The following is a 24,522-nucleotide window of genomic DNA, read 5'->3' on the forward strand; positions in this document are numbered from 1 at the left end:
ACCCTGTATATATTGCCCTGTCATCTACTTTTGAAAAGATAGATTTAACCATTGAGAGTTAAGTATCTTAAACTAGAATGCAGCACAGTGGCAGTGCTAAGATAGAATATGCCAACATTTCTGCTGATTGTAGTTATTGTTTAGTCCAAGTTAGCTTGGAACAAAATCTTATGGCCGAAGACATTTAAACAGTGATATTCTCATCTTTTTCCAGTATTCAGTATCCCCAGGTCCCCATTATCCCAAATTTTCTTTTCTATGTCTGGCATTTTCTATTGTCTTTCATTTGTATAATAAAACTCAACTGTGTGTGTGTGTGTGTGTGTGCATGCGCGCATGTGTGTGTGAGTGTGTGTATGTGTGTGTGTGTGTGTGTGTGGTGTGTGTGTGTGTGTGTGTGTGTGTGTCTCTCTCTCTCTCTCTCTCTCTCTCTCTCTCTCCCTCTCCCTCTTTCTCTGCTTTAAAATGGAAGAAACAATATTTAAAAACAGTACTTAAGTCATACTAATTGATTGTGATGGTCAAACAAACAAAAGCCAAGCTGGATAAAAGATTTCCTACTAAAAGCTCAATCTTTGTGAAATACATTATAAATCTTGTTATTAATCATGTTAAATAAAGATTAATTTTTTTTCACAAACCACAACAATTTAAAGTTATTGCTGTTTAAGAGGATGAGAGATAAATCTTCCCTTCAGTGAGCACTAGTTCTATTGCAGATTACTTTACAAAGTGAATTGTGTATCTGTTTTCCAGTTAGATATACTCTTTTACTCTTTACTCTTTTACTTGTTTCAGTCATTTGACTGTGGCCATGCTGGAGCACCGCCTTTAGTCGAGCAACTCGACCCCGGGACTTATTCTTTTTGTAAGCCCAGTACTTATTCTATCGGTCACTTTTTGCCGAACCGCTAAGTGACGGGGACGTAAACACACAGCATCGGTTGTCAAGCAATGCTAGGGGAACAAACACAGACACAACAAACACACACACATACACATATATATATATACATATATACGACAGGCTTCTTTCAGTTTCCGTCTACCAAATCCACTCACAAGGCATTGGTCAGCTCGGGGCTATAGCAGAAGACACTTGCCCAAGATGCCACGCAGTGGGACTGAACCCAGAACCATGAGGTAGGTTAGCAAGCTACTTACCACACAGCCACTCCTGCGCCTTAGATATACTAATGAAATAGATATACTAATAAAATTAAAATGGTTTCCTTGATTAAGAAAACATTGTCTTGTTATACGAATTTATCTGCTGGAACTTAATCTCCTTAACTGTATGACTACTATAATCATATGAGTTTATTTCAAAAAAAATTTACATGCATAAATTTTGTATGGTTTGCATACACTCATGCACATTAACACACAAAAACATATGCATGAAAACCAAACTCTTATGATCAGATACAAAACCACATACAGTCAACCAAACCCGTGTGTGTGTATTACAAACTATGATGACTTTTTATGCTGAGGTCAGCCTCATGCTGTGTCTGACAGAAAATATGTATAAATTGCTCAGATTTATTTAAGAATATGAGGATGCACAGGAAAAATCATCAGAATGATCCAGAGCAACCAAGAAGTCAGAAGAATTTGTTAGAATGTCAAACCTCCAACAAGTTGCTAGTAGGATTCAGGAACCATTGTCATTCTCACATGTGATGCAGGGATATATTTTATTTATTCAGCCATGGTTATACTTGTCTAATGAATCAACAACTGTTATATATGTACATATGCATGCCACCTTCTCCAAACACTATTACTGAGTTGTTATTGGAGTAGAATCCTCAGGCACCACTTTCATAGGGTCCTATCAGAAGCAACCATCATTACACATTTTCCAACTGGATTTACAAGTATGACCAACTGAAATGATGGATATAACCTGACAGTCTCATTCTTGATCTACCCCTATATATTCTTTTATCCTTCTTTTAGTTGTTTCAGTCATTAGACTGTGGCCATGCTGGAACACCACCTTGAAGAGTTTCAGTTGAACACATTGACCCCAGGACTTAATATTTTTAAGCCTGGTAAGCTTTTTTATTTTATCAGTCTCTTTTGCCAAACTGCTAAGTTACAGGGACATAAACACACCAACAAAGGTTGTCAAGCAGTGTTGGGGGGACAAGCTCAGACACACACACATACAGACACACACACATACATATATATATATATATATATATATATAATATATATATATATATATATATATTATATATATATATGATGGACTTCTTTCAGTTTCTGTCTACCAAATCCATTCACAAGGCTTTGGTCGACCCAAGGCTAGAGTAGAAGACACTTGCATAAGGTGCCACACAGTGGAACTGAACCTGGAACCATATAGTTGAGAATGAAGCTGTGTACCGCACAGCCATGCAGGCACACACACACACACACACACAGATACACATGCACACACACACATATGCACACACATATATAATTATAAATAAGGGCAAAAGAAAAAAATTTTCAATGCCAACAAGCTAAAAAATAGACTTTAGATCATCTAACTACATACAATATTTTTCACTATAAACACACAGCATGTTGAAACAATGAAAGCAAGCAAACAGAAATTTTTTAAATTCGTTATTCTAGGATTTGACCGTTTTCTGGATTAATCCAAAAGGATTCTTCCTTCTTCAGTGAGAAATGAAGTGTTTCTTGCTGAAGAAGGAAGAATCCTTTTGGATTAATCCAGAAATCAGTTTGATTTGGGAATAACGAATTTTAAAAAAATTTTGTTAGCTCGCTTTCCTCATTTCAGCACACTGTGTATTTATAGTGAAAAATAATTGAATGTGGTTAGACAATCTAAAGTCTATTTTTCAGCATGATGGCATAGAAATTTCTTTTCTTTTGCCCTTGTTTTTAATTGTTTATAATTTTCACCTTAAAAGGTATTTTAGTATGTTAGCCACTGATAAAAAATTTTTTTTGAAAAATGTTATCCTTATATTAGAAGTATATATATGTATGTATGTATATGTGTGTGTGTGTGTATGTGTATATATATATATATATAATATATATATATATATATATATACATACACACATACATACACACAAACACATGACAGGCTTCCTTCAGTTTCAGTGCACTCACAAGGCTTTGGTCAACCCGAGGATATAGCAGAAGACACCTGGCTAAGGCAGGTACTGAATCTGGAACCATGTGGTTGGGAAGCAAGCTTCATACCACACAGCCATGCCTGTATATCATCATCATCATCATCATCATCATCATCGTTTAACGTCCGTTTTCCGCGCTAGCACGGGTTGGACGGTTCGACCGGGGTCTGGGAAGCCAGGGCCCGCTCCAGGCTCCAGTCTGATTTGGCAGAGTTTCTACGGCTGGATGCCCTTCCTAACGCCAACCACTCCGTGAGTGGATTGGGTGCTTTTTACGTGCCACCTGCACAGGGGCCGGGGGGTCCGGCATCGGTCACGATCGGCTCGAGCTTTTAACGTGCCAGCGGCACGGGGGCAACTGGGTCCAGGGTACTTTGGGGATCCGGGGTACTTTGAATGGGTAGGGGGTATGTGGAATTGCTGCAGAAAGCAGCCCGGGTCTTTGCAGTCACAGCATATCTCCAGAGATCTTGGTCCTTCGCCATTGCCTCAGTGAGGCCCAATGCTCTGAGGTCATGCTTGACTACCTCATCCCATGTCTTCCTGGGTCTACCTCTCCCCCTGATACCTTCAACTGTTTGGGAGTGGCACTTCTTCACACATCTCTCTTCATCCATCCGCAGCACATGACCATACCATCGCAAGCGTCGCTCTTGCACACCACATCTGATGCTTCTTATATCCAGCATTTCTCTTAGGATGCTTACACTCTGTCTTGCGTGCACACTGACACTACACATCCAGCGGATCATGCTAGCTTCATTTCTTTCAAGTCTACGCATGTCCTCTGCAGTCACAGCCCATGTTTCATTACCGTGAAGCATGGCAGTTCGCACACATGCATCATACAATCTACCTTTCGCTCTGAGGGAGAGACCTTTTGTTGCCAGTAGGGGTAGGAGCTTTCTGAACTTTGCCCAGGCTATTCGTATTCTAGTGGTGATACTCTCTGTGCATCCACCTCCGCTACTAACTTGGTCACCCAGGTAGCGGAAACTATCAACTACTTCTAGTTTCTCTCCCTGGAGTGTGATGGACTCTGTTTTCTGAGTGTCTGTTGTGTCTATTGTCCCTGTGCATCTGCCGCACATGAAAGCTATCCTATCTGTTAATTTCCCTTTAATGTTGCTGCACCTCTTATGTGTCCATAACTTACATTGGGTGCATCTTATGGAGTTTCTACCTGTACCTTTCCTACAGATTGAGCAGGGCCACCTACCCGAGGGGGTGTGTGCTGAGTACCTCTTGCTGCTTACTAATACTTTGGTCTTTGCTACATTTATTCTAAGGCCCTTTGATTCCAACCCTTGCTTCCACACCCGAAATTTCTCTTCTAGTTCCGGTAGTGATTCTACTATGAGAGCTAGGTCATCGGCATAGAGGAGCTCCCAGAGGCATCCCGTTTTGAATTCCTCTGTTATTGCCTGAAGGACTATGATGAATAAAAGGGGACTGAGGGCTGAGCCCTGGTGCACACCTACTTCTACCCGGAATTCTTCACTATATTCGTTGCCAATCCTAACCTTGCTGACAGCCTCTCTGTATAGAGCCTGTACAGCCCTTATTAGCCATTCTTCAATCTCCAGTTTCCACATCGACCACCAGATGAGGGAACGGGGAACCCTGTCAAAGGCTTTCTCCAAGTCTACAAAAGCTATGTAGAGGGGTTTATCTTTAGCTAGGTACTTCTCCTGCAGTTGTCGGACCAGGAATATAGCATCAGTGGTGCTTCTACCTGGTACAAAACCGAACTGCATTTCATCTAAACAAATTCTCTCCTTAATGAGATGGGTTATGACCTTCTCTGAGACCTTCATCACCTGGTCCAACAGTTTGATACCTCTGTAGTTATTTCTATCTAGAGCATCACCCTTACCCTTGTAGCAGTTGACTATGGTGCTGCTGCACCAGTCATTGGGTATGACTCCATTGTGAACTACCTGGTTTACAATGCGGGTGACTATGGTATAGCCCACATAGCCAGCTGTTTTAAGCATCTCAGCAGTGATTCCTGATAGGCCAGGGGCTTTGCCTGGTTTCATATCCTTAATTGCCTTATCTACAAGGGAGCTGTCTATTCGGGTAGCTTGTCCCTCTACTGGGTCAACATTTGGCAGGCTCTCCTCCTCCCATTCATTCTCCTCATTCAGCAGTCTTTCATAATGGCTTCTCCAAGCCTCTTTCTTTTCACTAGCAGTAAAAGCAAGTGCCCCATCATCCATGCGGACACATTTATATAAAACTATATTCATAACTATAGATAACTATATCACTGTATTGAGCAGACTACTGATTATTGCTATACACCACTGATCACAATATGCCTTCTCACATTGTTATAGCTTTCAAATGATTCTAATCTGCTGGTTTAGTGAGCAGGCCAATATTCCTCCTGAAGTAAGAGTTCAGAGTATTGCTTCCCACCCACATGGTTCAGTTACACTGCATGGCATCTTGGGTTAGTGTCTTCTGGGCTGACTAAAGACTTGTGAGTGAACGTGATAAACAGAAACTGAAAGAAACTTGTCATCTCTCTCTCTCTCTCTCTCTCTCTCTCTCTCTCTCTCTCTCTCTCTCTCTCTCTCTCTCTCTCTCTCTCTTTCTCTCTCTCTCTCTCTCTCTCTTTATCTCTCTCATGTATGTGTGTGTGCATGTGCACGTGTGCTTGTGTGTGTGTTTTGTGTTTGTTTAATTACCCTTCTTGGATTGTTTGCTTCCCTGTAACTTAATGGTTTGGGAAAAGAGACTGATTGAATAAGTACTAAGCCTAAAAAATAAGTACTGGGTCAATTTGTTTAACTAAACCCTTAAAGTGGTGCCCCAACATAGCTGGAGTCCAATGACTCAAACAAGTTTAAAAAAAACAAGGAAGTATCCCTAAGATCATTACACTGTGTTCTTCCTAAACCCTTTAACATTTTAACTGACCATATCTGGTCAAAATATTCTACCTGTTTTATGTTCAAACCAGCCAGATTTGGTCTCTCACATCTACCCTACAATGTCACTCTAAAACTGAACATCACATAACTGAAATCTTGATGCTATGAGATAATGCATGATTAATTCAAAACAATGTGGATAAATAAGCTTCACATTTAACAGAGTAATCTGAATGCTAAAGGGTTAACGTGCCAGAGTATAATTTGAGAAAGAATTATTTCTATCAAATTCAGCAATCTCATATGATTTTATGTCAGGTTAGCCATTGATAATACACAGGTATTATCATAGGTCAGAAATATTTGGTGTGATTGTAGGAAGGACCCAACAGAATATCTGACAGTATAATCCAAGATATACAGAAAGATAGTATGGCTATGGCTGGAAAGCATTTGGTTTTTAGAGGTCTGCTCAATCAGGGTTGACATTAAGTTATGCTACGGAGTAAAAATCAATTTAGATTTAGTTTATGCTTAATGCTTCATTAATAAACTCATCTAGAAAAGCTTACATAAAATAGAAGTAATCATACTATGGTATTTTTTTCATCATATGTGAATATTAATATTGCAGACATAAAAGTGTGTTAGTAGATAAACTTGACAAACAGCTAACAAGAATTAAACAGGTCTGTGCATGTATAGCATGTGTTTTCTCTTGATGGGTGTTCTAAGTACCAACCACTCAATCATGAATAGAGCTGGTCGTTTGCCAAGTAGAGACATGCCTACTTATTACAAATGAGAATACTGAAATATGTGTGAGTGTATGTGTGATGTTTTGGATTGCAAGATACTTATTTATTGTTAGTAGGCATATGTGTGTGTGTGTGTGTATGATATTAAGTATTAAAAGCACCAAATATATATATATACATAGAGAGAGAAAGAGAGAGAGAGAGTGAGAGAGAGAGAGAGAAGTTTTCATACAACAAAGGGGATAAATATTCATAAGTATATATATTTTAACATTTTAGTCAACAGGAGTTTCACAGTTACCTCAAGGACTGAAAGTTTTAGCCCTTGAGTCACCTTGTAACTCTTACTGATTAAAATAATAATAATCCTTTCTACTAAAGGCACAAGGCCTGAAATTTCGGGAGAGGGTACTAGTTGATCATATTGACCCCAGTGTTTTACTGGTACTTAATTTATCGACCCCAGTGTTTAATTTACTAGTGCTTAATTTATCAACCCCAAAAGGATGAAAGGCAAACTCGATCTCGGCAGAATTTGAACTTAGAAATGTAGCAAAGGGTGAAATACTGCTAAGTATTTCATCCAGTGTGCAAATGATTCTGCCAGTGTACAAAAGATTCTGCCAGCTCGCCACCTTAATAATAATAATAGTGATAAAAATGATGGTTTCAAATTTTGGTACAAGGCCAGTAAGTTCAGGGAAGGGGGAAAATCAATTACATTGACCCCAGTGCTTTACCGGTACTTATTTTATCAACTGCAAAAGAATGAAAGGCAAAGTCATCCTCAATAGAATTTGAGTTCAGTAAAGACAGACAAAACACTGTTCAGCATTTTGCCTAGTGTCCTAACAATTCTACCAGTTTGTTAGTAATCCTTTCTATCATAGACATAAGACCTGAAACTTTGGGGGTGGGGGCTAGTTGATTACAGAGACTCTAGTATTCACCTGGTACTTATTTCCTTGACACTGGAAGGATAAAAGATAAACCTGACATTGACAAAATTCGAGCATAAAGACAGATGAAATGCCACTAAGCATTTTGTATGGCATAATAATAATTCTGCCACCTTACTACCTTGACAATAGATGTTTCTATTAATGGTACAGGCTAGCAATTTAGGGTGGAGAAAAGTCAATTCCAACCCCACCATACCTGACTGGTGCTTTATTTTATTGATGCCAAATGAATGAACAGCAAAGTTTACCTTGGCAACTCAGAACATAAAGAGCTGGAAGAGATGCCACTGAGCATTTTCTCCAACTCACTAATAATAATAATAATAATAATAATAATAATAATAATAATAATAATAATAATAATAATAATAACAATGACAACAACAACAATAATAATAATACCAATAATAATAAGCACAATGCCTGATATTCGTGAGGAGAGGGTAAGTCAATTACATCGATCCCAGTACTTGACTGGTACTTGTTTTATTGACCCCGAAAGGATGAAAGATAGAATTAACCTCTGTGGAATATGAACTCAGAATGCATATAATCTGGTGAATGCATTTTGTCTGGTGTACTGATGATTCTTCCAGCTCACCACCTTAATAATAATAATATTAATAATAATAATGATGATGATGATGATGATAATAATGATGATGATGATAATAATGATGATGATGATGATGATGATGATGATGATGATGTATTAAAAAATATAAACACTGCATATATAAATGCATGCACACACACACACACAGTGTATGTGTATAAAGACAATAAATTTTTAAAAAGGACAACACAAACATTTTTGACAGTAAATAGTATTCATTTAATGATTTCAATGGAAAAAAGCGTGACTTCACATGTTAAACATTAGTTTTCATCAGAAGAAAAGAGAGGGAGAAGAAAAGAGAAATAGGCAAGGTATGTATAGAAAATAAAAAATGGGAAAGGCACAGCAAGAAGTATAAGGGTTAGAAACCAGGTGAAAATTCTATTCTATAGATAGGTTGAGCTTAATTTAAAAAGAGAGGAAGGTGTGGGTGAATAGCAACATGTATCATAGTGTGTCTGTATGTGTGTGGAAATACACAGACACACACACATACACACCACCAACGTCATATATATATATATATTGAGAAAAAGGAGGCAGTCAGAATTTTGGATAATTCTTTATTAGTACTTTCATTTGTTTATTGAACTAGTCGAGACAAAATCAAAATGATATAAAACAGAACCTTTCCTTGTTCATTTATATGAATTGGATGTTTTTTGCTTTTACCTACAGACCCTGTAGCCCTGATGGGAAATAATTATTTGCTCTTAACATATTGGGCTTCCAGACTACTTGTCTAGGCGATGTTTTCTTTCCTTTTACTTCTTCCTTTTGTTCATATTATATAGTCTTGTTCTTCACTCTGATGAAGATCCATTGCCTTAATTTGAATGCCCTATGAAGATGAATAATTTTATTCTCGCATATATGTATAGACTGCATTTTGGCAATCTGATCAGTAATAGCCGTAAGATATGTTATGTCATCTATTTTGTTATGTCATGCTTTGTATATTACAAAATAAGCTATAAATGTGGTCCAATTGATGTGTTGGTTAATCTGTGGTTTTCTTCATTTTCTAATTATTTACATTGGCTCCTAATAAACTCTTGTTTATCCTGTTGTTACCTGTACTCTATGTGTATGGTGTGCTTGCACACCATTGCTTGGGGATAATACAGGTAACGGATACTGATAGTATATACGGATATTTTTATCCCTTAGTCAATTACTATAACCGCTAACTCTGTTTACACACACACACACACACACACACACACTATATATATATATATATATATATATATAATATATGTATATATGTGTGTGTGTGTATACATATATATATATATGTATATGTATATATATACATATATATATATATATACATATATGTGTGTGGTGTATAAATAATCTCTTAAATACTAAGATGAGAGAGTCAATATACACTCTATACCCTTTGTGTGAAAAATGTTAAATGTTAAATTCTATCTTAATTTTAATTCACTTGAAGAAATTTTTTTTTATGTGATGTAATTGATCTGTTCATTAATAAAAACACATCTGAAACAGTTGTAGTGAACCTCAGCCCATTAGCGTTATTTTACATATATGTGTGTGTGTGTGTGTGTGTGTGTGTGTGTGTGTGTAGTTTATGCCTGATGACTGTGTTGGGATGTTACACATGTTATAATTCATTGTTTCACATGTATTGTGTCTATTAAATTATATACACATGCACGCGCGCACACACACACACACACACATACACAACACACATATATATATATGCTTGTGTATCTGTGTATTGATGTTTATTTCTATATCAAGTTTTATATACAAACAACCTTCAAGTGAAGTCTTACTCAATACAGTACATGTTTATTAAATACAGTCTTACTCAATACTGTATATTACAGTACATGTTTATTAAACTTTTACAAGAAGAGGGGTGACAGTAACTTTAGCTTGCTAGCCTTTGTCATACAGTACTATACTTAGGTTCCTTTTAGCTTTAGATAGTCTTTGACAAGTTGTGTTTTCAGGGGTAGGTGAGGTTACGTGAAGTGATAATTAAGTTTGGTGTATGTAAGGTTTGGGAAATGCATGTGTGTGTGTGTGTGTGTGTAGTTATGGATATGCATAATGCCCTAAAGTTACATACATATATCTATCTAAAATAATATAATGTGACTATACTATAAAACGACTAGAAAACCCCAATGAATACTTATAGCAACCTAGCTACATAGGTACAAATAGGTTTTACTGTTAAATTTCAAAGTGCTCAAATGAAATAATGAAATACTCTTTACTCTCTCTTTTACTTTTTTACTTGTTTCAGCCATTTGATTGCAGCCATGTTGGAGCACTGCCTTTAGTCGAGCAAATCGACCCCAGGACTTATTCTTTGTAAGCCTAGTACTTATTCTATTGGTCTCTTTTTGCCAAACCACTAAGTTACGGGGATGTAAACACACCAGCATCGGTTTCAAGCAATGTTGTGTGCGTGTGGGGGGGGGGGTCAAACACAGACACAAATATATACACACACATACATATATATATATACATATATACGATGGGCTTCTTTCAGTTTCCATCTACCAAATCCACTCACAAGGTTTTGGTCGGCCCGAGGCTATAGTAGAAGACACTTGCCCAAGGTGCCATGCAGTGGGACTGAACCAGGAACCATATGGTTGGTAAGCAAGCTACTTACCACACAGCCACTCATTTTCAAAATGAAGATAAATATTAGGTTTACACAACTGAAGCATTATGGAATTAAAATAGGCATCTGTGTGTGATACTTAGTGTACGTACAGAGTGCAATGGGTAAATTGTCACCATTTTATATCTTTAATTTTGTACATGTGCATTATTTGGTTTTGGTTTCGTCAACTACACAGTATGTTAGAGTTAGTTGGGTACTGTCTGTGAGAAAAACAACACCATGATGCAATTCACTCAGGCAGAAATTTGGAAACGACTTGTTGTACTGTTTGGCATTTGCACCTGAAGCTCCAATATAAACATTTCAGAGTATTTGGGCATCAATCTGAGGACTGTGCATGTACCAAGAGTGATAAAAATCAAACATCCAGTCAGCATCATGATATTTAGAGTGATCACTAGTGATGGTGATGTTATGCCTCTATTCATCTTCCCACACAGCCTCAGACTCAACACAGAGGCTTACATCAAGTGCCTGGAGGAGGTAGTGCTGCCCAGGGTCAAGAGGGTGGCTGCTGAAAGAACCTATGTCTGGCAACAGGACTCTGCACCATGTCATAGAAGCAGGAAAATCCAGTCATGGCAGTCAGACAATTTCTGTGACCACATCACCTCTAACATGTGGCCACCTAACTCCCCAGACTGCAACCCCCTTGATTATTATGCATGGGATGCAGTTGAATGAGAGAAAAACAAAACTCCATGTAATACCAAAGATGAACTGAAGGCAAGGATTACAGCAGCTTTCATCAACTGAAACAAGGAGACCATCCAGAAAAGTTGCTGGCACAGGAGTGGCTGTGTGATAAGAAGCTTGCTTCCCAACCACATGGTTCCAGGTTCAATCCCACTGCATGACCCTTGGGCAAGTGTCTTCTACTATAGCCTTGTGAGTGGATTTAGTAGATGGGAAATGAAAGCAGCCTGCCGTATGTATGCGTATATATATATATATATATATATATAATATATATATATATAATATATATATATATATATACAGTTGCAGCATGGAAGGTGTTTATAAGCCATTTAAGAAACATACAAAACCGTTCGATTCACTTCAACATTTAAATTTAATTTGTCAAAATCTTTTTGTCGCTTTGAGACCGCGACCTGTTCACTGACAAAGCTTCGTGCTGCATAGATTTTACTGTTAAATTTCAAAGTGCTCATATGAAATAATGAAATACTCTTTACTCTCTCTTATACTCTTTTACTTGTTTCAGTCATTTGATTGCAGCCATGCTGGAGCACCGCCTTTAGTCGAGCAAATCAACCCCGGACTTATTCTTTGTAAGCTTAGAACTTATCTATTGGTATCTTTTTGCCGAACCACTAAGTTACGGGATGCAGCACGAAGCTTTGTCAGTGAACAGGTCGTGGTCTCAAAGCGACGAAAATATTTTGACAAATTAAATTTAAATGTTGAAGTGAATCTAATGGTTTTGTGTGTTTCTTAAATGGCTTATAAACACCTTACACGCTGCAATTGTTTTCATTCCAGCACATGATCTCAGATCAAGTCACTCGCTATGCAAGTACATCTATATATATATATAATATATATATATATATATATATATATTATATATATATATATATATATATATATATATATATATATATATATATGTATATGTATGTATGTGTATATATATATATATATGTATATATATATATTATATATATATATATATATATATATATATGTATGGATATATGTATGTATGTATGTATATATGTATGTATGTATGTATGCATGTATATGTATGTATTTGTGTATCTATGTTTGTGTCCCCACCATCACATGACAACTGATTTTAGTGTGTTTACATCTCCGTAACTTAGCAGTTCAGCAAAAGAGACTGATAGAATAAGTACTAGACTTACAGAAAATAAGTTCTATCTTTTCTACTTTTTCATCCTCTTCTGCATATGTTTAGAGCATGCTTAAAGAACAGTGTGTCTTTACATATTGTTTTCATTGATTTCATTATAACAGTTATATAGCTATTTTGTTACAATTTCTTTATACACCATCAGTTCTGTTACAATAGAATGTCACATGTATATGTATAGTTGGAAATGTGCAGAAGTTCATCATATACATGACACAGACAGACGAGGGGCGTTCAATAAGTAATGCCCCTGACCCACTTCCTATAGCAGTAGAGCAACGAAACTTGGCACAGTTATTAGTCTTTTTCTACATAGGGACCACCCAGAGTTACGCGTTTCTCCCATCGTTTGATGCAGCGCTGGAGACCGTTTTTGTAGAAGACCCCAGCTTGGTCCTCCAACCACGACGTGACTTCAGAAATCAAGGCTGCATCATCTGGGAAACGCTTTCCTTTCAAAAACAACTTCATGGCTGGGAAGAGGTGAAAATTGGAGGGTGCAAGGTCAGGAGAGTAGGGGTGGGGTGGGGGAGGAGTTCATAGCTGCACGCCTGTGTTTCTGATCTGGCGACACGCAAGTTGTGGACCGGAGCGTTGTCCTGCAGGAGGAAGATGCCTTTGCTGATCTTGCCCCGCCTCTTGATTTTGATAGCTTCTCTTAATTTCCTCAAAAGTGAAGCATAATAGACTCTTGTAATCCTGAAATCTGTCATCACTACTCCGTCCTGGTCCCAGAAGACTGTGAGCATGACCTTGCCAGCGGAGGGCTGCACCCTTGCCTTCTTTGGAGGAGGTGAGTCACGGTGCTTCCACTGCATTGATTGGGCTTTGGTCTCTGGATCATAGTGATAGACCCAGGTTTCATCCTGTGTAATCAGTCTTTTGAAAAATTTTGACTCATCTCTTGGCACATCTCCAAATTCATCCTCGAGCACTCGATGCGTTCTTGCTTCTGGAAAGGTGTGAGCAACCTGGGAATTCATCTGGCAGACACCTTTTTCATATGCAAATGGTCATGAATGATAGTTTCCACAGACCCGGTATTAATCTTGACTTCATGAGCTATTTGGCAAATAGTTATGTGGCGATCTTCCAAAATGGCAGCCTCAACTTGACGGACAGATGCCTCATCAATGGCAGAAGGGGGGTTGACCAGATCTGGGAGCTGTTTCCACAGAGTTCCGACCATGTTTGAATTCACGATACCAGCGTTTTACAAGGTCATATGATGGGGCATCATCACCATAAGTTACTTTCATTTCATCAAAAGTCTCCCGTGGTGTGCGTCCTTTCAAATACAAAAACCGGATCACTGCTCGACACTCAACATGCTCCATTTCACACTTGACTCAGTTCAAACACCTGTAAATCAGAATCCACAATTAGTCCAGAGCTGTAATTTGCCACTTAATCTACAGAGATATAAATAATTGCACATGCAAAATTTCAGCTAGATCAAACAACTGCAAGTTGGTCAGGGGCATTACTTATTAAACGTCCCTCGTATCTATGTGGTGAAGAACTTTGCTTTACAAATGTTTTCTACAGTAGCATTAATGTCGACTGATAACTTATAAAATTTGGATAGGAGCTAACAGAAGGCTTGATAAATGGTCTGTTGGAGGGGTAGGATGGAAGAGTGATAAGTGAAGAGAAGAGGAAGGTGGGTAAGGATGGTGGTGGGTTTAAGGGAGAGAGAGCAGAGGAACAGTCAGTGGATCGTGCATGAGCAAGGGCAGTTTGGATAATGGTGAGGGGATATCCATGTAGAATGAAGTGAATTGAGACTGAGACTGAAAGTGAGTAGAGACTGGGTCTCAAAGTCATGGTCGGCACTGCAGAGCTGATGTAGATAGAGGAAGTGGATGCAGGTGTGGATATGGTGGGAGGAGGAGAGGTTGAGATAGGAGTCTGTGTGTTTGTAGTTGATGGAGGTGGTAAGAGCAGAATGGTGGATGCTAACAGAAATGTCGAGAAATTCAATGGTAGAGTTGGAGACAGTGCAGGAGAATTCAAAGACAGGATGAAAGGACTGGACGAAGGAGAGAAAGGAGTCAAGATGTTCATGGGAGAGTGAAGTTGCATCGATATAATGACCATATAACTCAGGAGTAGGACAGTGAACTGTGAGAATATTTGGGCCTCAACATAGCCACCAGCGAACAGGTTTGCATAGTTGGAGCCCATTCTCATTCCCATGGCCATTTCTGAGATCTGATGGTAAAAATCTCTTGCAAACAAGAAGCAGTTGAGGAAGAGGATGTGTTCAGCCATGTATGTATGTATTGAAATAAAAATTTAAAAACAAAATGAAATTAGCAAAAGTAGTTCAGGAGTACCAAACTTATCTCTTTGCACATATATTATGTTGCTAAAATGTAAATAAAGTACTACTATAGTTCAACGTTATTTATCTTGTACTTGTTTCAGTCACTGAGCTACAGCCATGCCAAACTGCTAAGTTATAGGACACAAACTAATCAACCCCTGATGCCAAGCTGTAGTGGGGTATATACACACACTATATGGCAACCTTCTTTCAGTTTCCATGCACATAGAGTTTAACTGTCTGACAATGGTAAGCATGGAAACACAATGCACAGCTGTCTCAACATTCAACCTGGCAAGAGGCAAGACATGTGAATGAGTTGGCTGATCTCAATGCTCTGCAAAGAATGTTGACACAGAAGCAGCATTTTGTTGGATACAAGCAGAAGATTGAATCGTGCGATAGTTTCATGCTGATTGGTTGCTTAATAGACTGAGCATGTGAAACAGTCTTGATATTTGACCAGCATTTACCAAGCATTTCAGTTTCGAATCACCACCACAACCCTTTTCAGTCTTGCAAACCCTAGATTTAATAGAGCCCGTCTTATGTTTTGAATTAGAAAAGTTATCAGGGCCTCCAAAATCTATTGATCCAAGGGCCCCACTAGATCCAACTTCCACTGATGTGGACATATAGGACTATAACCAGTAGAGATAAGCCAGTTGCAGTATACTGAAGTGTTCTCATTAAATATGCTAATGCTAACCTAACTATTATTTTTAATGCAGATAGTGTCCCCAAGTAATTAACCTCAGTGATTTTTTTAAATACCTCACTCTTTCTTAATCCATCCATCCATACATACATACATAATGATTGTTCCATCTTCACTGATGATTGCCGTCTCTTTGTGTTGCCTTGTTGTCAATAGCATTTCTGACTTCCTGTCCATGACCTCTCAGGTGACTGTTCTGTTACAGAATTTTCAAACACTACAAATATCTTAAGAGCTATGAGTAGGGATTGGATGGGTAAAATTGGTAAGTAGAGCAAAACTAGTAATTTCTCATTTCTCATTTTCTCCCTGCCTGTTTGAAATCATTACATTGCATGTATTGCATCATCATTTTGTATTGTTGCATCATCTTTAGGAGTAAAAATTGGTCAGCATAGCTGTTGTTGTTGGAAATTGAAAGAGTTTCAAACAGTCAGGTGACAAGTACTTTTTTTCAAGAAATTTTTCCTCAATTTTGACTCAATTGCAATTGAGGTTGTTAATAAAATATCTGGATAATTTTTGGTGTTCAACAATTAAAATTCTTTTCTCTGTTGGATTGCAAGTCAATATTTCCCCACATCATCATCATCGTTTAACATCCATTTTCCAAGCTAGCATACGTTGGACGGTTCGACCAGGGTCTGGGAGGCCAAGAGGCTGCACTAGGCTCCAGTCTGATCTGGCAGTGTTTCTACAGCTGGATGCCCTTATAATGCCAACCACTCCAAGAGTGTAGTGGGTGATTTTTACGTCACCAGCACAGGGGTCAGAGGAGGCTGACAACGGCCATGATTGGTTGGTGCTTTTTACATGCCACTGGCACGAAAGCCAGGCAAGGTGGTGCTGGCATCAGCTATGTTCAGATGGTGCTTTTTACATGCCACCGGCTTGGATATCACAACTACAATTTCCATTTGATTTTCATTTTGATGTTGATGTACTTGACTCAATAGGTCTCCTCAAGCACAGCAGGTCGCCCTACGATCCAAGGTACTTTTAATTGGGCTGGGGCAGGTTATGGAAAACTAGTGTAGGATACAGCCGTGAACTCACTTTATTTGCCAGGTCTTCGCGGTCACAGCATATCTCTAGAGGTCTCGGTCTTTTGTCATTGCCTCTGTGAGGCCCAACGTTCGAAGGTCATGCTTGACCACCTCAGCCCATGTCTTCCTGGGTCTACCTCTACTCCGGATTCCTTCAACTGTATGGGAGTGACACTTCTTCACACATCTCTCCTCATCCATCCATAGTACATGACCACACCAGCGCAAACATCTCTCTTGCATGCCACATCCTATGCTTCTTATGTCCAATATTTCTCTCAGGGCACTTACACTCTGTTGTGTGTGCACACTGACATTACACTTCCAGCGGATCATGTTAGTTTCATTTCTTTTGAGCCTACGCATGTCCTCCGCAGTCATGGCCCATGTTTCACTGCTGTGAAGCATGGCAGTTCGCACACATGCATCGTACAATCTACCTTTCACTCTGAGCAAGAGGCCCTTTGTTGACAGTAAGGGTAGAAGCTTTCTAAACTTTACCCAGGTTATTCTTATTCTAGTGGTAACACTCTCTGAGTATCCATCCCCACTACTAACTTGGTCACCTAGGTAGCGGAAGCTATCGACTACTTCTAGTTTCTCTTCCTGGAGTGTGATGGAATCTGTTTTCTGAGCATGTGGTGTCTATTGCCCCTGTACATCTGCCGCACACAAAAGCTATCTTCTCAGTTAATCTTCCTTTGATGTTGCTACACCTCTTATATGTCCATAGTTTACACTGAGTACATCTTATCAAGTTTCTACCTACACCTTTTCTACAGATCTAGCAGGGCCACCTACCTGAGTGGGTATGTGATGTGTTCGCCTTCCTACTTACTAGAACTTTGGTCTTTGCTACATTGACTCTAAGGCCTTTTGATTCTAAATCTTGCTTCTACACCCAAAATTTTTTTCTAGTTCTGGAAGTGATTCTGCTTGAGGAGCAACGCATCTTGAATTCCTTTGTTATTGCCTGGAGGACTATGTTGAATAAGAGGAGGCTGAGGGCTGAACATTGGTGGACCCCTACTTCTACCTGGAATTCTTCACTATACTCATTGCCAATCCTAACCTTACTAATGGCCTCTCTGTATGGGGCCTGTACAACCCTTATCAACCATTCGTCAACCCCCAGTTTCTGCATCGCCCACCAGATTAGGGATCGGGGGACCCTGTCAAAGGCTTTCTCCAAGTCTGATCTTTCTGGTGCCTAAAGATGTATATTGATGTGTATGGGTTTTTTTTCAAACGTAATTCTAGGGAATTGAAGAGGCAAATTTATCTTACCTTGTCTTAGTCATTTTGCTCTAGCTAAATTCGTTTCAAAGAGAAAGGAAATAATTTTCTGAAATAGTGTTCTAAATATGTTATAGTGTTTTTAATACATTTAGAGAATGTTGTTTACTTAGCTAATATAGTTTTTGTAAGGTAGTGAACATTCGTAAAAAGTATACCTTTTCATAAAGGCAAAAATGCAGTAAATATTCCTCATTGTGCCCCACCGCCAATATAAAATTTGCAGTTTAGGTCATAAAAATAGAATATTTTGTTAATATAATAACATCTTATTTAGTTGAAGAAATTTGATGAGAGTATGAGTTGCTGTGACAGAGAAACCTGACTTCATTTTATGTATTTATTTCTAACGTGAAAATAGTTTATAACTGTCCGAAACATTTACTAAATTTACCGTGTTTTGTGAACGTTTCGTTGTTAGTATTTGTCGATACAGAGCATCACTAGTTTTCTAGGCTGCAACTATTTTAATTATTTATATATTTTACCTGGTATTGAAGTTATGCTTTACAATTGTGGTTTAACTACAGTTTGGTGCCCATAACTTCGTTTCCTCATAATATCGTCAAAAAAGCATATCTTTTAAATTTAAATCTTTCGGAAACACGTTTTTTAAGATGTAAATTGTTATTATGCTGATAAACTTAGGAAAAAAATTAACAGAAAAGTGAATTTTGTGTAGTTTTTCACTCCCACCCTGAGCTTTGTTATCACTATTTTCCATTAAGTTTCACATTACATCATAAATTTCTTTTTCCAGATTTCTGTTGGAACATCAACATTAAGTAAACTATACGTTCAACGTTATTAACGTAATTGTAATCTGTATCTTTAAAAACATATCCCTGCAAAATTGAATTTTAAAAATGTCGATAGGGCGGAGGAGCAACAAACTGTAGTTATGCCAGCGATCTCTCGCAGAGAGAACTGGTGCAAAGATAAATTCATATTCTTATAATGACTTGAAATATCGTGTGTATGTGAGCAGGCTTCCATATCAAAGGTATTCAATGTTCTCTTACACCAAACAGTCATAAAAGAAACACAAACAGACGTTTGTAGAACACTCACCCGCAAATAAGTAAACATAACACTCTCTCTAAATAAAAAAAAGACAGACACACACGCAAATGGGATTTGCAAAGTACTGAATGAAAGAAAAAAAGTAAAGCGAGGAATGTTCCAGGTGTGTTTTAGGTACCTAAGAATCAGACAACCGTTTTAATAACAATCCGAATGTTTACTTTAGAAATTAAAAACATTGGTTTGACAGTATTACCGGAAACGGAAGTGACTTCTATGCCATGCCTTCATTAACGAAGGTGAAATATTAAATCCAAACATTTTGATCACCTATTTTGGTAGGTATTTAAATATATTCTTGTGAAAAAAGTTTCTCCCTAGAATACATTTAATATAAATGGATTAGAAAAGAAATCAAGACTTAATTAAAATCAAATGTTTTCATATAAAAATAGATTTTATTCTTTAGCATTTCTTCACTAAAATATTTTGTTTTGTTTTCGTTATGATATGTCAACTTAAGTTTTAGTTATAAACATTTTTTAAAGCACAAAGGCAATGAGATAGTTTATACATTCGGAAAATTTAAAAATATATTTCCATTATACAAAATAGCTATCCTTGAAGAGATATCTGAAATATTACTGTTTTAAATTTCTTAGATACAACAAAATCTATATTTAAAGTTCAAACCGAAATCTAAGGTTGTGTTTCTCAAAGATTCGTGTCGCAAAGATACGATTACTGATGAACTTCGCATGAACAGCTAATAAAAATATTTTAAGGTTACAAATTCAGTGAAAAGAAATAAGGTAAAAAACTGTTGCTTCCTTTATCTTTTTAACCATACTTTATTGTATTGATTATAACGTTTTTAACACAAAAAACCCCCCAAGTTATAGTTACCAAAACCTGCTGCATTGAAGAATAAGCCCCTTAACGATTGCAAATATTGTTCTCGATAAATCGTTAACTAATTCCCCCGTCTTCCCGAAATTTGCTGGTTTCCCAACCCAAACTATTTCGAAAGCCAAGCCGCGCTATTTTTATTAATCCCAAACACAAAACACCGTTTTCCTTCACAAAAGTAGAACTATATAGGCAATTGAATAATCCTTAAAATTGTTTGTGGACGTTGATTATCACAACACACGCTGTTGTTTCCCTTTAGTACGAAAATGTAAAACGAGATAAAGATTATCAGTTTGCTAGCTCCCTTAGCATTCCAAAGTTCACTTCCATATCAGTGAAAACTGTGAAACGATCTGATATTGTATATTTACTCTGAATTGTAATAAACTTTATAACTGCTTTATCTAAAACTTTGGCTAAGGTAGGTTATGAATATTGTAACTGCCAGGGTTTTCCCTTGCTCTATTATATAATACCTTTGACTCTAAAAAAATAAAGATAGGCTCAATTCTAAGTTATCTTAACATTTATTCTGCTTCTGAGGACAGTCTATTGGTTGACGACTTTCTCATTTATTGATCAAAGCAAAACTGAACACCAGACAGTCCTCCAAAAAATTCAAGCTGGCTCTTCGTCTTTTGAATTTTTAGCCAACTTATTTGTCAAGGCACTCAATGATGCTATCAACTCTGGGGCATGGTAGCAATTTATCCTTAGGTTCTACAAGACAAATTCAATAATGCATTGTCTATGACAAACATAATTCAAATCCAAATTTTCAATGAATAGCCTTCAACAATTCAACTACCATTGCTCCTGCAGCCATGCCTTCTGATATAAAGTACATAAGTATCAAATTAACCATCACTAGCAAACTACAGGAATTCAGTATGAAAGGTGCAGTACTGATTTTTTTCTTTTTCTGTCCCTCAAATAGGCACTCTTTGGAATTATTTTCAGCTTCTCCAGTCTTCTCTTGCCTAATACTGAATCCATTTCTGTAATCCAGATTTCATCAGTCAGTGTCAAGAAAGTTTGTGATACAATTCTTTCATTCGCAGATGGTTCTTGATCCTGTGCTAACAGTTTGCACCTCCTGCATACCAAAGCTTATCTTCCAATATGGAGTAAAATGACAAACAATTTCATTTGTTGTCACTATATTTATCAATACGGTCTTTAAAGGCATTCTCCCAGATCTCAACAAATTCATTTTCACCCAATTTGAACCTTAACCAAAACTAACAAGGATCTTTTCTACTCTAGGCACAAGGCCCAACATTTATGAGGAGGGGGCCTGTCGATTTGATCGACCCAAGTACACAACTTGTACTTAATTTATCGACCCTGAAAGGATGAAAGGCAAAGTTGACCTTGGCAGAATTTGAACTCAGAACAAAAGCAGGTGAAATACTGCTAAGTCTTTCACCCGGCATGCTAATGTTTCTGTCAGCTCGCCGCCTTCCAAAACTAACAATAATATCTACCTATTTACTATTGGAAACATTTACTGTCATTTAGCCACTCCTAATTTTTGCTTTCCACATGATCAGGAATTGGTGCTCCATTATGTTGTGAGGCTACCATCCATACAGCATACAAATTAATTCACCAGAATTTGTTACCAAAAGTAATTATGCAAAAAAGTGCTTTTAGCTCTGTCAGATATAGTGCTATAATGAGACATGCTACCAGTAAGCATTTATCACTGTACCAACTGGTTGGGGAATCAGTCTTGTCAGTTTGAATTTTATTATACTGACCTTAAAATTTAACCCCAATTTAGGGTAAAAAAATATTAAACTTTACCTTCTTTGCATGAAGTGCGTTGTATGCTCCAGCCATCATACTGATTGGCTGACTGTCTGTTACAATTTGATTTTTTGGTACACTATTGTTTTTCATCCTCTTCAGTGCTGATTTGTCTGATCTATCCTGGAGACATGTAAGATATAGAGGTCTGATATTCTTTTGTCACTTGACCTCTCCTTCTGCTTTGTGTCTTTTCTCCATGCTTATGGTACTCTAGCTAACTGCTTATTGTCTTCCATAATAGATGTATCATAGTTTCAAGATATTGAGAATCTTGCAGTTCTATATTTAAGAGATGAGGAATTATGTACATTATTTACAATTGACAGATATCTGTCCTCATCTTGTTAACACAATGTTTCGGCTGATATATCCTCCAGCCTTCAGGTGTCTTGGGGGAAAATTTCCCCAAGACACCTGATGAATTCTGGAGGGTATATCAGCCAAAATGTTGTGTTAACAATAAACAAGATGAGGACAAATATCCGTCAATTGTAGATAATGTAAATAATTGAGAATCCTATCAAAGTGAGCTTAGTATGAATATTGAATAAAAAACATCATCATCATCATCATCGTTTAACGTCCGTTCTCCATGCTAGCATGGGTTGGACGGTTCGACCGGCAATCTGGGAAGCCAGAAGGCTGCACCAGGCTCCAGTCTTATCTGGCAATGTTTCTACAGCTTGATGCCCTTCCTAACGCCAACCACTCCGTGAGTGTAGTGGGTGCTTTTTACGTGCCATCTGCACAGGTGCCAGGCGAGGCTGGCAACGGCCACGGTCGGATTGGTGCATTTTACGTGCCACCGGCACGGAAGCCAGTCGAGGCGGCGCTGCCATTGGCCACGATTTGGATAGTGCTTTTTACGTACCACCAGTCCAGGGGTCCTGGCATCTGCCGGGTGCCAGTCATAGGATTGGTTCAATTTCGATTCCGATTCCAATTTCACTTGCCCCAACAGGTCTTCGCAAGCAAGGGGGGTTGGCATGGGTGCCTGTTGTTGGATGAGGTTCGATATCGACTTCGCTTGCCTCAACAGGTCTTTGTGTGTCCAAGAGAAGAAAGGCATGCATAAGTGGGCTGGACTTACTTGTCCTGCCTGGTCCTCTCACGCACAGCATATTTCCAAAGGTCTCGGTCGCTGGTCATTTCCTCAGTGAGGCCTAAAGTTCGAAGGTTATGCTTCACCACCTCGTCCCAGGTTTTCCTGGGTCTACCTCTTCCACGGGTTCCCTCAACTGCTAGGGATTGGCACTTTTTCACACACCTATCTTCATTCATTCTCGCCACATGACCATACCAGCGCAATCGTCTCTCTTGCACACCACAACTGATGCTTCTTAGGTCCAACATTTCTCTCAAGGTACTAAAGCTCTGTTGAGTATGCACACTGACATTACACATCCATCAGAGCATACTGGCTTCATTCCTCGCGAGCTTACGCATGTCCTCAGCAGTCACGGCCCATGTTTCACTGCCATGTAGCATGGCTGTTCATACACATGCATCATACAGTCTGCCTTTTACTCTGAGCGAGAGGCCTTTAGTCACCAGCAGAGGTAAGAGTTCCCTAAACTTTGCCCAGGCTATTCTTACTCTAGCAGTTACACTTTCAGCGCACCCACCCCAACTACTGACTTGGTCCCCTAGATAACGGAAGCTATCAACTACTTATAGTTTTTCCCCCTGGAAAGTGACGGAAGTTGTTCTCTGCAGATTTTCAGAGTTTATTGCTCCTGAGCATCTGCCACATACAAAAACTATCTTCCCAGTTAGCCTTCCTTTGACATTGCTGCACCTCTTATGTATCCATAGCTTACACTGGGTACATCTTATAGAGTTTCTACCTACACCTTTTCTACATATCGAGCAGGGCCATCTTTCTGAAGACATTTGTGGTTTGTCTACCTTCCTACTTATTAGTACTTTGGTTTTAGCTAGGTTGACTCTAAGGCCCCTCGATTCTAATCCCTCCTTCCACACCTGGAACTTCTCCTCCAGTTCTGATAGTGATTCAGCAATTAGAGCAAGGTCGTCAGCATAGAGGAGCTCCCAGGGGCAACCTATCTTGAATTCCTCCGTAATTGCCTGGAGGACTATGATAAATAGGAGGGGGCTGAGTACTGAACCCTGGTGGACCCCAACCTCTACTTTGAATTCTTCTGTGTACATGTTGCCAACCCTAACCTTACTTACGGCATCCCTGTACATGGCTTGCACAGCCCTCACCAGCCATTCATCTATTCCTAGTTTCCTCATTGACCACCAGATAAGGGATCGGGGGAACCTGTCAAAGGCTTTCTCCATGTCAACGAAAGCCAGGTACAGGGGCTTATCTTTGGCTAGGTATTTCTCCTGCAGCTGTCTCACCAGAAATATGGCATCAGTGGTGCTTTTCCCTGGCAT

At 38.5% G+C, this 24,522-nt stretch overlaps 1 protein-coding gene across 3 annotated transcripts in view; it reads left to right on the plus strand.

The window, feature by feature from the left end:
- Positions 1–16,246: 16,246 nt before the first annotated feature.
- LOC115219043 (protein DGCR6) overlaps positions 16,247–24,522 on the plus strand; it is a 40,575-nt gene continuing 32,299 nt past the window's right edge. The window contains exons 1-2 of one of the 3 annotated variants that reach the window (XM_036502300.1): positions 19,626–19,727; positions 21,019–21,189. In XM_036502300.1, coding sequence (XP_036358193.1) covers positions 21,126–21,189 — 64 coding nt within the window. In that variant the 5' untranslated portion in view covers positions 19,626–19,727; positions 21,019–21,125. Of the gene's footprint in view, positions 16,290–19,620; positions 19,728–21,018; positions 21,190–24,522 lie in introns of those variants that run through there. The other 2 variants (XM_036502302.1, XM_036502306.1) reach the window with 2 other exon arrangements.

Source organism: Octopus sinensis, linkage group LG1 (genome assembly GCF_006345805.1).
Source record: "Octopus sinensis linkage group LG1, ASM634580v1, whole genome shotgun sequence".
NCBI classification, from domain to species: Eukaryota; Metazoa; Mollusca; class Cephalopoda; order Octopoda; family Octopodidae; genus Octopus; species Octopus sinensis.